This window comes from Hyperolius riggenbachi, chromosome 2 (assembly GCF_040937935.1).
Source record: "Hyperolius riggenbachi isolate aHypRig1 chromosome 2, aHypRig1.pri, whole genome shotgun sequence".
In the NCBI taxonomy this organism is placed as follows: Eukaryota; Metazoa; Chordata; class Amphibia; order Anura; family Hyperoliidae; genus Hyperolius; species Hyperolius riggenbachi.
Window position 1 is genome coordinate 193,353,162 of NC_090647.1, and position 12,926 is coordinate 193,366,087.

The 12,926-nt window shown below is 41.3% G+C and overlaps 1 protein-coding gene across 2 annotated transcripts in view; it reads right to left on the minus strand.

Annotated features, from left to right (window-relative positions):
- Positions 1-481: 481 nt before the first annotated feature.
- Positions 482-12,926, minus strand: part of TGDS (TDP-glucose 4,6-dehydratase) — a 56,969-nt gene continuing 44,524 nt past the window's right edge. The window contains exons 11-12 of one of the 2 annotated variants that reach the window (XM_068267920.1): positions 9,371-9,468; positions 1,986-2,107 (exon numbers count right to left, since the gene is read on the minus strand). In XM_068267920.1, the coding sequence (XP_068124021.1) occupies positions 2,040-2,107; positions 9,371-9,468 (166 nt within the window). In that variant the 3' untranslated portion in view covers positions 1,986-2,039. Of the gene's footprint in view, positions 2,108-9,370; positions 9,469-12,926 lie in introns of both variants that reach the window. The other variant, XM_068267921.1, reaches the window with a different exon arrangement.

Consider the following 12,926-nt stretch of genomic DNA (forward strand, 5'->3'; position numbering starts at 1 on the left):
ACCTGTCCCTGGTTATTGGTTTTTTTCTAATTGTATTGTTTTTGCGACTCTTTGAGTGGGTGTATTATCTCTTCTTCATTTCACTCTAAACTGAGGATTATGGCAAAGTGTCATATATATCCAACTGTTATACATAAATAAAACTGCCACTTTCAAATGTACTCAAGAGTGTACCAGATTTTTAATGGGTACAATTAGTATTTTTTCGCCAAAATAATTGTTCCTAAAACACCAAACATTTCTTTTACCTACAAATCTGACTTGGATGGTGCTCGGAGGGGTAAGCTGCTGATTCTGCAATGTTGCCCTGCTAATCTTAATAATATTATGGGACTTCAAGCAAGATGCTGACAGCAGACACTGATATCAGAGAAGATTGTTGAGCCTACAGTTTTTTTTCTTCTTTTCCCCAAAAGTTGTTTCCTTCAGCAAAAATAGATTTTTAGAAAGCACAGCTCTACGAGTCAAAACAGACACAATGTAAGAAAAATAGATTTTTATTAAATTACACTGAAAATGTTTCTCTAGGCACTCTGTAGAGAATGGAATTGTTAAAGTAGGAAATCAGACAATCAGCATTTATGTCTTGTATTCTTTGTTCAGATGGCACTGAAGGAACAGTTTATGTTCATACTGTTATTGTATGTTGCGATTACCAGAACAGTTATACGCATGACAAAATAAATAAGGTGTTTGCCATTGCATCTGGAAAATCCCCCTCCATTTCAAAGCAATAGGAATATGGGGTTACTCCCAATATACTAACTTAGTGTTATCTCTCAAAACATAAATTACAACTGTTGTATGCCAATTGCATAGAAGCAATACATCAAAATAAGTATATCCGTTTATGTTAATCATACATTCAGAACATTAATTTTTCAGTTAATAAAATGCATAATGTATAAACACTTTCAGAAATATTTATAAAGAATTTAATTTGCAAATATCATAACTGCCTCTCCGCACAAATGCCTTCACCAGCAAGAAGCTGGCAAAGCTAAAGTTTGCAGCAGCTACTAAATTTGTTAAATGAGTAACAACACAATATGGATTTTTTACAGTAGCTGATAGCAGTCTCTGTTGCTGCTCTCCACTATGCTGATGCAGGTAGAGAATCCCTGAGACCTCCTCCATGGTTCACTAACCATTCTGCATCATGTGATGCTGAGAACCTGGAAGTGGGTAGCATATGTAATAATAACAATACTGGCAGGTAATCTTCTATCCTTCATGAATGGACCACAGACTGCCAAACTACTGCGGTGAACATTCTGCGGAGGGCACTGAAGGGATGAAAGGCAGTATTATGGCTTTTCAAAAATATGTCCTTATATAAAACTTTCCTTCATTTTATAAAATTGCACTGAGTAAAAAAACATTTTTATTAAGAATGTACATTTAGGACCTTCGGAAAGCTGTATCTGTATTTGTTTTATGTACATTGTCTACAATTAAATTAAAAGTTATAATTTTCAGGAAGGTAGACATTGGAATGCTGTGCAGGTGTTTGTGAATGGCATATACTGAACTTTTGTGCAACGCAATTATTATTGGTTTATATAGCATCTTCCGTGGTGCTGTACAAACGCATTCAGGGTATAACAATACAACATATCATTTTGCTGTCATTATTTTAAAACTCTGTAGTGATGTTATCAGGTCAGAGATAAATAAACAGTGTTATCTAAGATTTTGTAAGAAGGAGAGTGCAGAGACTATTTTCAAAATATAACATTTGAGCCCCAGTCTAAACTTTTGGACATGACTGTATACCATTCACAAGCAACAGCACAGCATTCCCATGTCTGCCTCTCTGAAGGACACTCATTACTTTTCAATAATCCTTCATTAATATATATATAATATATATATATATATATATATATATATATATATACACATATATACATATATATACACATATATATATATACATATATATATATATATATATATATATATATATATATATAAATATTAGTCCTGATCATTTGTGTTCCCATGATCCTCTGATTTCTCGCAGCATCCTGCATCTTTCAAATAAACGGCTCCAGCGCATGCTCCACATTCTTCCAGTTGTGGAAGTTATTCTTGTACCATGCAACTGTTAGGAAGAAATGGAAAAATATAACAGAACAAAGGGTTGGAAAAATTACTCTCATGCATTTGTGATGGGTGAATGAACTCAACAAACCATGCAGATGATTCGCATTTTGCTAATTTATATCCATATATTCCCACAGCTTTTTTTGTTGAGATTGGCAAGAGATTACAATGATAACACACCTAGGTTTGATTTACTAAGGCAACTCTGGGCTAGATACTGTATAAGAGGAACTTGTAAGTTTTTCTCCAAAACAGTATTAGGCAGTGTAATGACAGCTTGAGCTACCCTACGTCACTGAGCTACGTAGTATGATAATTCATAATTTGTGGATGCCAAGACTGCTATGTGCATGCGCTGCTTCAACCCCCATTCTCCTCTGCCTAACACTAACCTACTCTCCCCTCTGCATAACACTAACCTCCCCAACTAGGTCACAGATTCCAATGGGCAATCGTATTGTGGCGGCAGGGAAGCACATACGGAGGAGGAGCACTAAATGACAACACAGTGGTCAGGATTTAAAAAATACTCACCTAGGCCACATCAGACCAAGAGGAAGGTTGCTGAAACAATGCAAAATTACCCGCTATGTAATTGCAGGCTCATGCACATGTCTGCAGCAGGAACATTCTTACGCAGGTGTACTATAGGTTGTCCTAAACTTAAGCAAGTGCATGCACACTGCTGCTACTACACCAGGGCTGTTGAGTCGGAGTCGAGGCAATTTTTTGAGTACCTGGAGTCGGTGTCGGGAGAAAATGCACAGACTGACTCCTAATGAATTTAAACTGTAATTAAAATAGAAAATGATAAAATGTTCTATTTCTCCGATAATAGTCATCATAAATAATTTATATATACAGTAATAGCTGTGCTTAGACCACAAAAATGAAATAAACCAATCAAAAAATAGTTACTTGTGCTGCTTCAATTAAGCAGTCCCCGTATTTTTAAAGTCAGATATACATATCTGATTGTGACTGTACAGTATATATGATGTGTACACAGGAATCTTATATATAATTCTGCATTGATGTTGGTTTATGCAAATGTATGCACTCCCTTTGCTCATGAAATCAAATCATTTGATATATTGTTAAAATTTGGTTTGGTGACCACAAATTAAAGGGTACCTGAGACGGATAAAAAGAAAAAAAATGTATACATACCTGGGGCTTCCTCTAGCCCTCTTCAGGCTAATTCAGTTGCTGTCCTCTTCCACCACCTGGATCTTCTGCTATGAGTCCCGGTAATTCAGCCAGTCAGAGCAGTCTGGCTACGTGCCGCTTCCACAGCCAGGAGCATTCTGCACCTGCGCAATAGTGCTGCGCGGGTGTGGTATGCTCCCAGCGGTGTGTGTGCATGCGCACTACGCCAGACTGGCTCAAGTACTTGGACACATAGCAGAAGATCCAGGTGGCGGAGGAGGATAGTGAGGGACTGATTAGCCTGAAGGGGGCTGGAGGAAGCCCCAGGTATGTATATAACTTTAATTTCATCTGTCTCAGGTTTACTTTGTTACACAGTATTACTATACTCTACATATGCACTCTCCACAGAGCTGCAGGGAATCCTCTGAGAATGTTGTGCACATTGAACACAGAGGTGTTGTCTATCACCCTACACTATACACCTGGTTCAGATTGTGCATTAAGAATGTGTAATAGAGGAAGAATCCCCTAATTCCCCTGCACCACTCTTACATGTACCCACAGTTACATTGCCTAGGGCCTGATAGATGTTCTTGGTTCCTGACTGTACCTTCTACAAGTACTCTTACCAAGTACTAGTTTCAGCCTATGACTAAAAGTATTAGAGGGAGAAGATCAGCCAGCTAGCCAGGTAACTGGTATTGGTTAAAAGGGAATAAATATGGCAGCCTCCATATCCCTCTAACTTCAGTTGCATTTTAAAAGTCCTAAGCGTTGGCAGTTAAGAGATGCATTTCATGTTACATACTTTCGAATCAACAAAATTGTAAAATACAAATTAGAGGAGTCGGAGGAATCCTAACCTGAGGAGTTGGAGTCGGTGGATTTTTGTACTGACTCCACAGCCCTGGACTACACAACTCAGAAATGTCAGTTATCAGATTTTAAAATCTCTTGCCATATTCACAGGCAGTTTTTAAACAGATCCATGCCAGGTTTTCAGAAGTACTCATGATTTACAATTATCTATGGTTTAAAATGTGCTTTTAGTAAATCAGTGCATCAGGCCCATTATTTCCCAGGAAAAACTTATTGAAACTACAGTATAAGTAACAAGTCCTTCAAAAATAGAAAGACACATCTTGTATACTTTTTACAGATCCGTCATAAAATCCTAGAGTGAATCAGTAGAGACAGCACACATGCCACTTCTCACTATGACTAGAAGGTCATCTGAATTTACAATGAATCAATCTAATTACACATCTCCTTTGATCCCAAAATAGGGAAGGTAGATTATTGTGAATTACATGTAACTGTGTGTCTTGGATTTATACAACATTAATAATAAAAAACAAACAAAAAAAAAAAAACTTTTAACATGGTAAACCAGTGGATGGCAAGAAAAAGGGATAGGAATTTTTGCAGTTCAGAAGAAACTTTTAGATAGCTCCCTTAAAACCTATGTGCGCCTTTACACATTATTACACTATCCTGCTGCTAAAGGATACCTGAGGTAAGGAGTTACAGGAAAATGGACGCTATATGTGTGTGTGTGTTGGGGGGGGGGGGGGGGGAGGGAATGTGCAGAAGCTTACTGCACCCCACCTGTGCTAGTGTCTCCTCTTCCGTTGTGCAGTAAGAGGCCCCGTTATGTCACAGTGGTCAGCACCCTTTGACCCAGACGTATGTCCTGGTCAAAGGGCGCTCACCATGGTTACGAAACTGTGCCTTTTACTGCACAATGGAGGGGTTGTGCTGGCACACGGGAGGTTCAGAAAGTACCTGCACGCCTCCTCACACACACATATAGCGCCCATTTTTCTGTAACCACTTGCCTTGGGTATCCTTTAAGGTTTGTTTATTAAAATGTATAAATATCTTAATTTACCTATATTGAAAGAATATTTATAATTAAAGTTCAACTCCAGTCAGAGAAATTTAATTGTATAGCATTTAGTGTATCCAGGCTCTAATCCAGTTGCCTACTGTTAAGGTGCGTACATATGCACAATTACTCTCGCTCGCAGGGATCAGGACTCAATTTTAGGAGCAACAGTTTGGGGGCAAGTTCTGTACAAACGTGGCACTAGCCTACAGGATCACATTGTATTCCTTTGATATGAAAGAGAAAGGGACTGGGGACTGCTTCTTAACCAGCCGGGCGGTATGGACGAGCTCAGCTCGTCCATCACCGCCGGAGGCTGCCGCTCAGGCCCTGCTGGGCCGATTTTCATCAAATAAAGAGCAGCACACGCAGCCGGCACTTTGCCAGCCGTGTGCTGCCCGATCGCCGCCGCTCTGCGGCGATCCGCCGCGAGCAGCGGCGAAAGAGGGTCCCCCCAGCCGCCTGAGCCCAGCGTAGCCGGAACAAAAAGTTCCGGCCAGCGCTAAGGGCTGGATCGGAGGCGGCTGACGTCAGGACGTCGGCTGACGTCACTCCGCTCGTCGCTATGGCGACGATGTAAGCAAAACAAGGAAGGCCGCTCATTGCGGCCGCTAGTGGGCTTTCATGCAGCCAACTTTCAGTTGGCTGCATGAAATAGTTTTTTTTTTTATTTAAAAAAAACCCTCCCGCAGCCGCCCTGGCGATCTTAATAGAACGCCAGGGTGGTTAAAAAGAAATAGGTTTTACTCCACTCACCTACCGAAATGGGGAGTGTGAGAGCTATTATTATTTATTGGATGTATATGGCACCAACATATTATGCAGCGTTGTACAATACATAAGATTACAGACAATGATAACAGGGGTGACCGACAACACTATATAGGTAATAAGCAATAAGATACAATAACACAATACAGATAATTAGCAAGAAGATACAATATAGGTCGTAATACTTCATATCATATACTGGAGTGGTAGTCCCAATAATCCAAGTTCACATTACTCTGGGTAGAGTGTACAATCTAGTATGATACACAAGAAGAGAGGGCTTAACTACCTTTTTGCCTTAAACGGCTCTTAACTAGCTACCTGCCTTAAACTACTCTTTAGTTGTGAAAAATGTGGAGTATTTACCTTGAGCAGAAGAGGATGGGGAGCAGATGCACATATTCCTAAAAATGTCCATACTTAAAAAGTCTGATATAAACCCAGGTAAGATAAAAAAAAAAAGTACATGGTCAAAGATTAGGCTTAATAATGTGAGGGGTAATGGAGCTCTGACTGAGGCTAAATGCAGAGGTGGTGGTATATGGCATGATGCGGGTGGGCAGGCAAAGACTAAACAGGGGACACCTGACAGTAAAAAGGAGAGGTAGCTGTGTGCACACTTATGTGTGCACACTCAGCATTACAGGGGAGCCTGTGGCAAAGGAACAGGATGGGTATTATACAGGTTCCAAAACTTACTGGAGGACCAAAACGGCAGTGGGACTGGGGTAGTAAAGCCTCCATGGGGTTAATTAGCAACCATTTTTACGGATTTTTTAAGAGGTAAACAGAGCCTCCGATTTTTACCTGAGTGTATACAGTAGTTCCAGAGGAGAGAGCTGATGTAATAAAGCAAAACTAAAAACGGAGTTCCCTAGCATCCCTACTGGTCAGTGAAACTGTCCTATCTACATTAAAAGAACAAGCAGAGAGCCCTGAATGGCCAAAAGGAGGGACTTCCTCCTGACACTCAGCAACGGTACTGATGTGAAAACCATTTTCCATAACTGAAAGATGTTCCGTCATATAGGTTAATTGAAGGTAACCACTGATTATGTATATTTCATACAGTGTTCTCCCCAGGCTCTTTTAGCCGGGTGCTCCAGCCGGCTAGTTTTGGTGAGCACCCGGCTGTCATCGGCTCACCTCCTCCTATGCTGTAAGCAGAGTTGCTCACAGATGCACTGGCCCTGCATCCTCCTCTCACCCCACCCGGCTACTTTTTCATGCCACCCGGCTGGAAAAAATTTCTGGGGAGAACACTGATTTCATATACTCTACTTAAAGCGCGTAGGTTTACTACATGGTCACTTTCAGATGCTTTTCAACTCATTGGCCTCAATTCACTAAGCTTTATAAAACACTTTATCAAACGTTTGATAATTTACCTCATGGGTAAAATCTAATTTTGAATTCACTAAGGTATTATAGATTTATTGAACGTTTTATCGATAAAACATTCGATAAATATATAACACTTTGGTGAATTCAAAATTAGATTTTATCTATGAGGTAAATTATCAAACGTTTGATAAAATGTTTGATAAAGCTTAGTGAATTGAGGCTATTGTAGCCATAGATATCACCATTCCTCTCCTCTATTAGTCCCGCCCCTTTACAAGGCTGCAATGAAGGCATTACTCTCTATGAATGTTTATTCTGCATGATATAGAAACCACTGTGAGGTGAGATACTGTCATATGACATAATAATGGAAAGGGTCATACCAACCTTTGAACAATCCTACAGAGGTTCAGAAAATAAGAATGTGGTGGCATGGTTGCTACTATACAGCATTGCCAACTTAGCAGGACAAGCTGCTAAATTGAGCCCCAGTGAGTCCTGATGTGTGATTGAACTCTCCTGATTCAGACTCCCAGTCACACCTACTCCCACCCCTGCCATGCCTCCTCCAGTTCACTTCACACAATCGCCTACCAATCACCTAGCCTTTGCACCAATAACAAACAAAGATTCATATCTGTCCATGGTGACTCTCCTGGGCTCAGAGGAACACCATTAATGTCAGCACTCAGAATTACCACATCCCCAAAAAAGTAAAACAAAGCATTGTCCTGTATGCAAAATTAGCATCAAAGTGCTCTTGGACTTTCACAAATTTTGGTTATTTTTGTAGCTTTGTTGGGGTTAAAGAAGTCTTGATACACTGCTAGTAAAAGGAAGTTAGACGTGGAAGCTGACGTGAAGTGAGCAGGATATGGAAGCTGACATATTTATTTTCTTTTAAACAATGCAAATTGCCTGGCTGTCCTGTTGATCCTCTGCCGCTAATGCTTTTAGCCTTAAGGTGCATACACGCACTACAGAAGCAAACGACGGGTCCGTCGGACCCTCCCGTTGGGCGGACTTTCAGCAGACTGTAGTGCATACACACGCACTACAGTCTGCTGAAAACCCGCCTGGCGGGAGGTGCCGACGGACCCGTCGTTGGCTGCTGTAGTGCGTGTGTACGCACCTTTATGCTGGGTTTACACCATACAATTTTCTGTTAGATTCTTCTGTTAGATTTCCCGTTAGAATGCATAATTAGATTATTTTCTGTAGAGAATGGTCATTATCTCTGGTGCATTGTCTTCTGTCTATCTCCTGCTGAGTAGAACAATGCCTAATTGCTCGGCAGATAGATCTTAAGATAGATACATTTCCAAAATGTTGAACTTTATTTATCTGGCAGGTAAATATAATGCTGGGCATACACAGAGTTTCTTTTCCTTATCAATCAAGCCGCTGATAGCTCGATTAATAATATCCAAAAGGTCCGATGACCTGCCGGATAGATTCCCCGCCGGCGGACAATAGCGGGAAATCGAGTGGCTGATAAGGAGCACCGGCGGGGACAAGTGGGAATCGATTCGCACGCACGTGTGGATGAGCGGGGATGCGCCGGCATAGAGCCAGAGGCTCAATCCGGCGCATAATTGAATCCATGTATGCCCAGCATAACAGAAAATTGTATGGTGTAAACCCAGCATCATGCTGGGAATAGACGGTGCTTTTCTTCCTTATCAATCGAGCCGCGATGGCCCGATTGATAATTTCCGACGTATCCGATCACGCGGCGGATCGATTCCGCGCTCGATCCCCGCGGGCGGACAATGAAACAAAACGAACCGCTAATAAGGAAATGCCCACGGGGACGAGCGGGAATCGATCTGGGCGGCCGCGGAGATGAGCGGGGAGTCAATCCCGGCGGCTAATCGAGGTGCCGGGTCGACTCGTGTATTCCCAGCATTAGACCCTGAACATGAATGCAGATCAGAGGTTTCTGACTGGATTAGCCACATGCATGTTTCAGGTGTGTGTTCCAGATACTGCTGCAGCCAAAGGGCTGCCAGGCAACAAGTATTGTTTAAAAAGAAATAAATATGGCAGCCTTTCAGGTGTCCTTTAAGGTCTACTATACAAGACGATAGAAGGTGCTCCACATACCTGTTCTTTCAATGCCGTCTTTCCAATGTACTTTTGGCCTCCACCCTAAATTGTGGATTTTCTCTGACTTCATTGCATAACGAAGGTCATTGACAGGTCTATAAAATAAGAGTGTAATTGATTAATCCATGCCCACATATATAAACACATCTTTACGATATGTCATTCAGAAAATGCTTTTAAAAATAAAGAAAACCTTAATAATTGCCCATGGTACTAGTCCAAAAATCAGTCAAATCAGTCAGATTTTTACTACTCACTATACGTGGCCATGAAATAGGAAGAATGCATAGTGAATTTTACACTGGGACAGATGTACGCCTTATATGTATGTTTATATATGTTTTACATTTTCTTGCATTAGCAGTCATTTACTCTCTTGCCAGCAGCTGGTTCAGGTGATCTATGCTAAAAGGGAAAGGCTTGTGCCCCCCTCCGACCCCCTCATGTGGGTGATGAGATGCAAAAAAAAATATAGTCTATTTATAACAAATCGGTTGAATAAAGCATCCTTGCACATTTAACCAGTGAGTGTGCAAATGTGACACCTCTATATTGGAGTACCTAAGAGGTTATACCAGCCTTATGGATGAACACACCTCATCATCTGGAACTAAAGGCAACGTGAGTCTGACCTTCTGTTACTAAGGCAACGTAATCTGGACACCTTTCCATACAGTAAAATTACACTGTAGCCAACAGGAAATCAAGCTACAGGATGTATCCAGCCAGGACATTTTAACAGATTTATTGCAAAACAGTACAGGTGTGTAATGCATTAAATGTTGTGAATTGCCAAGTAGTTCAAATAATAGCCACATAAACTGCAAAACCGCTTGATGGGCTACCTTGTACTGTCACTTGGTTCATTGTACAATATTTTGTTGAGGTCATATGACCTTTCAGTGGCTGGGTATTAAAAAATAATAATTATAATGTACACCTTTATTCAGTATGTTTGTCTAGACCGCGCTCCATCTAAAGGTGCCCATTAACGGTACAATTCTTTCGCTAAATGCGATCTTTTAATGCGATTTTTACGATCAAAAATAATCTGAGGGCATTTATCGATTGTTCACATTTACTGAACAATTTTTTCTCCAAAATCGATCATAAAATCCAATTTTCGTATCGCTTCTATCCTATTTAGTAATCGACCAAAGAATCGTTCCTTATCAATTTTCTATACAATGCAATCATTATGATTGCATTGAAAAATCGCATTTAGTGAAAAAATTGTATCGTTAATGGGCACCTTAAAGCTAGCCAAAAAATTGTATCGTTAATGGGCACCTTAAAGCTAGCCATACTATACATTTTTGCTTTTGATTGAACTTACGACTTTACGACCGACATTATGATGGCCAGGCCTAAAACCAACATTGTGGTTCAGCAGTTTGAACTGCCGCAGGGACATGAGCCTCGCGTCCGCAACGGCAGCTGCTACAGCCACAGGAACGCGATAGTCACGTCCCTGCAGTTTGGGGGGCTGTGTGCATGCAATGTTGCTGGCAACGGGGAGGGATTGGCTGCAGGGGACAATAGTCCCCTGAGCCAATCCGTTCTTGTCCGCCAAGAATAATCACTGTTTTTGACGAAAAACAGTGATTATTCTTAAATACAGGCAAAAAAGAGGGATATCCTGCTACACCGAGGGTGGGTGTAAAACTTTTCTTCCTTTATTAGCACATCAGTAGACACACAAAAGGCTGACGCGTATCGGAGCTCTGAAAGGCTCCTTAATCATAGCCCACCCTCGGTGTAGCGGGATATCCCTCTTTTTTGCCTGCATGTTTTGAGACTTGTGATCCCTGCTCCCTTGGGCTGCACAGCAGTGGTAGTAGCTTTTCCACTCTCCTTAAATTCTTAAATAGAACCGTCGCGCTGCCTCCTGCTTGCCGATTTCCGCCACCAATCGTTACATTAATGAATGGGAACAAAAGCTTCCATTCATTCTCATTCACCTCTCCTCCAGGCCACCACAATTGCAGGCATAAAGGGATGCCTGGGTCACTTCCTCAGTTACATAGTAACACATTGCTTCCTGTATAGCGTACTTATTGTACACTTATAGGAAGTCTTGTGTGAGGACATCTTGTGGCCAAATAGTAAAATTACACCTACAGGCATTAGGGACTGATTTTTTTTAAATATGTATTACAAGAGGGTATATCATTTTTTAAAGAGAGTCTGAAGCGAGAATAAATCTCGCTTCAGACCTCATAGATAGCAGGGGCATGTGTGCCCCTACTAAAACGCCGCTACCCCACGGCTTAACCGGGGTCCCTGATCCCCCAAATCTCATCTGTACAGCCGGGGAGCACTTCCTGGTTGGGGCAGGGCTAACCGCCGCAGCCTTGCCTCACGCGCGTCTGTCAGCGCGTATCTCCGCCTCTCCCCCGCCCCTCTCAGTCTTCCTTCACTGAGAGGGGCGGGGGAGAGGCGGCGATGCGCCGCTGATAGACGCGACTGGAGGCAGGGCTGCAGCCGTTAGCCCTGCCTCCAGGAGCGACCAAGTCTGCGACCAAGTGTTGCAGTGGGGGGTTTTGGGGGTGAAGGGACCCCCGTCTAGCGGCGCGATAGCGGCGGTTTAGCAGGGGCACACATGCCCCTGCTAACTATGAGCTCTGAAGCGAGATTTATTCTCGCTTCAGAGTCTCTTTAATTATGGGCTTGTAAATAGGGATGGATGCAACTTCATTTCCAAATAAAATATTGTCACTATACATTGTACTAGGGATACAATTTAAATGTTGCAATAACCGGGACAAATGGGCAAATAAAATGTGTGACTTTTATCCACAGAAGAAGGTTTAATTTTGAAACTATAATAGCCGAAAACTAGGAAATAATGAATTTTTTCCATATTATTCCCGTTAAAATGCATGTAGAATAAAAGAATTCTTAGCATAATGTACCACCCAAAGAAAGCCTAATTGGTGGTGGAAAAAACAAGGTATAGATTTTGTTGTGATAAGTAGTGAAAAAGTTATTGGAGAATGGATGGGAGGAGCGCTGAAGTGTGAAAATTCCTCTCGTCCATAAGGTGAAAACCACCCGCGGGCTGAAATGGTTAATTCACTTCAATTTCAATCCACTTCAAGAGGTGTTTGTCTAATCAAATGTCTAATTGGCCAATAAAATAAAATAAAATGGTATGGTGTATTTATTGGATTTATAAAGCGCCAACATATTACGCAGCGCTGTAAGGCTAGCTTTAGTGTATGGGACATATACTGGCTTTTCTAAAATGTTTGACTGACTCGTAAGAATACAGTGTTTACACCACAACAAGAAGCAGCTCGGCAAGCTTGACCAGTCAGCAAAATCTTGATTTTTGATGGAAAGAAAGGTCTAATTAATGGGTTATGGGAATAAATTGAAACCCTATAATGTGTGGACTAAATCAAAAACACAGCACTCATCCCAGTAAACAAAAAAAAAAAAAAAAAGACAAAGACAAAGCTAAACAGAATTCTAAATTTAAATAGAAGCGAGGGGTGCCTCATATGTATATATCTGCAAATACACATTACAATCTCGTAAATCTTGTACC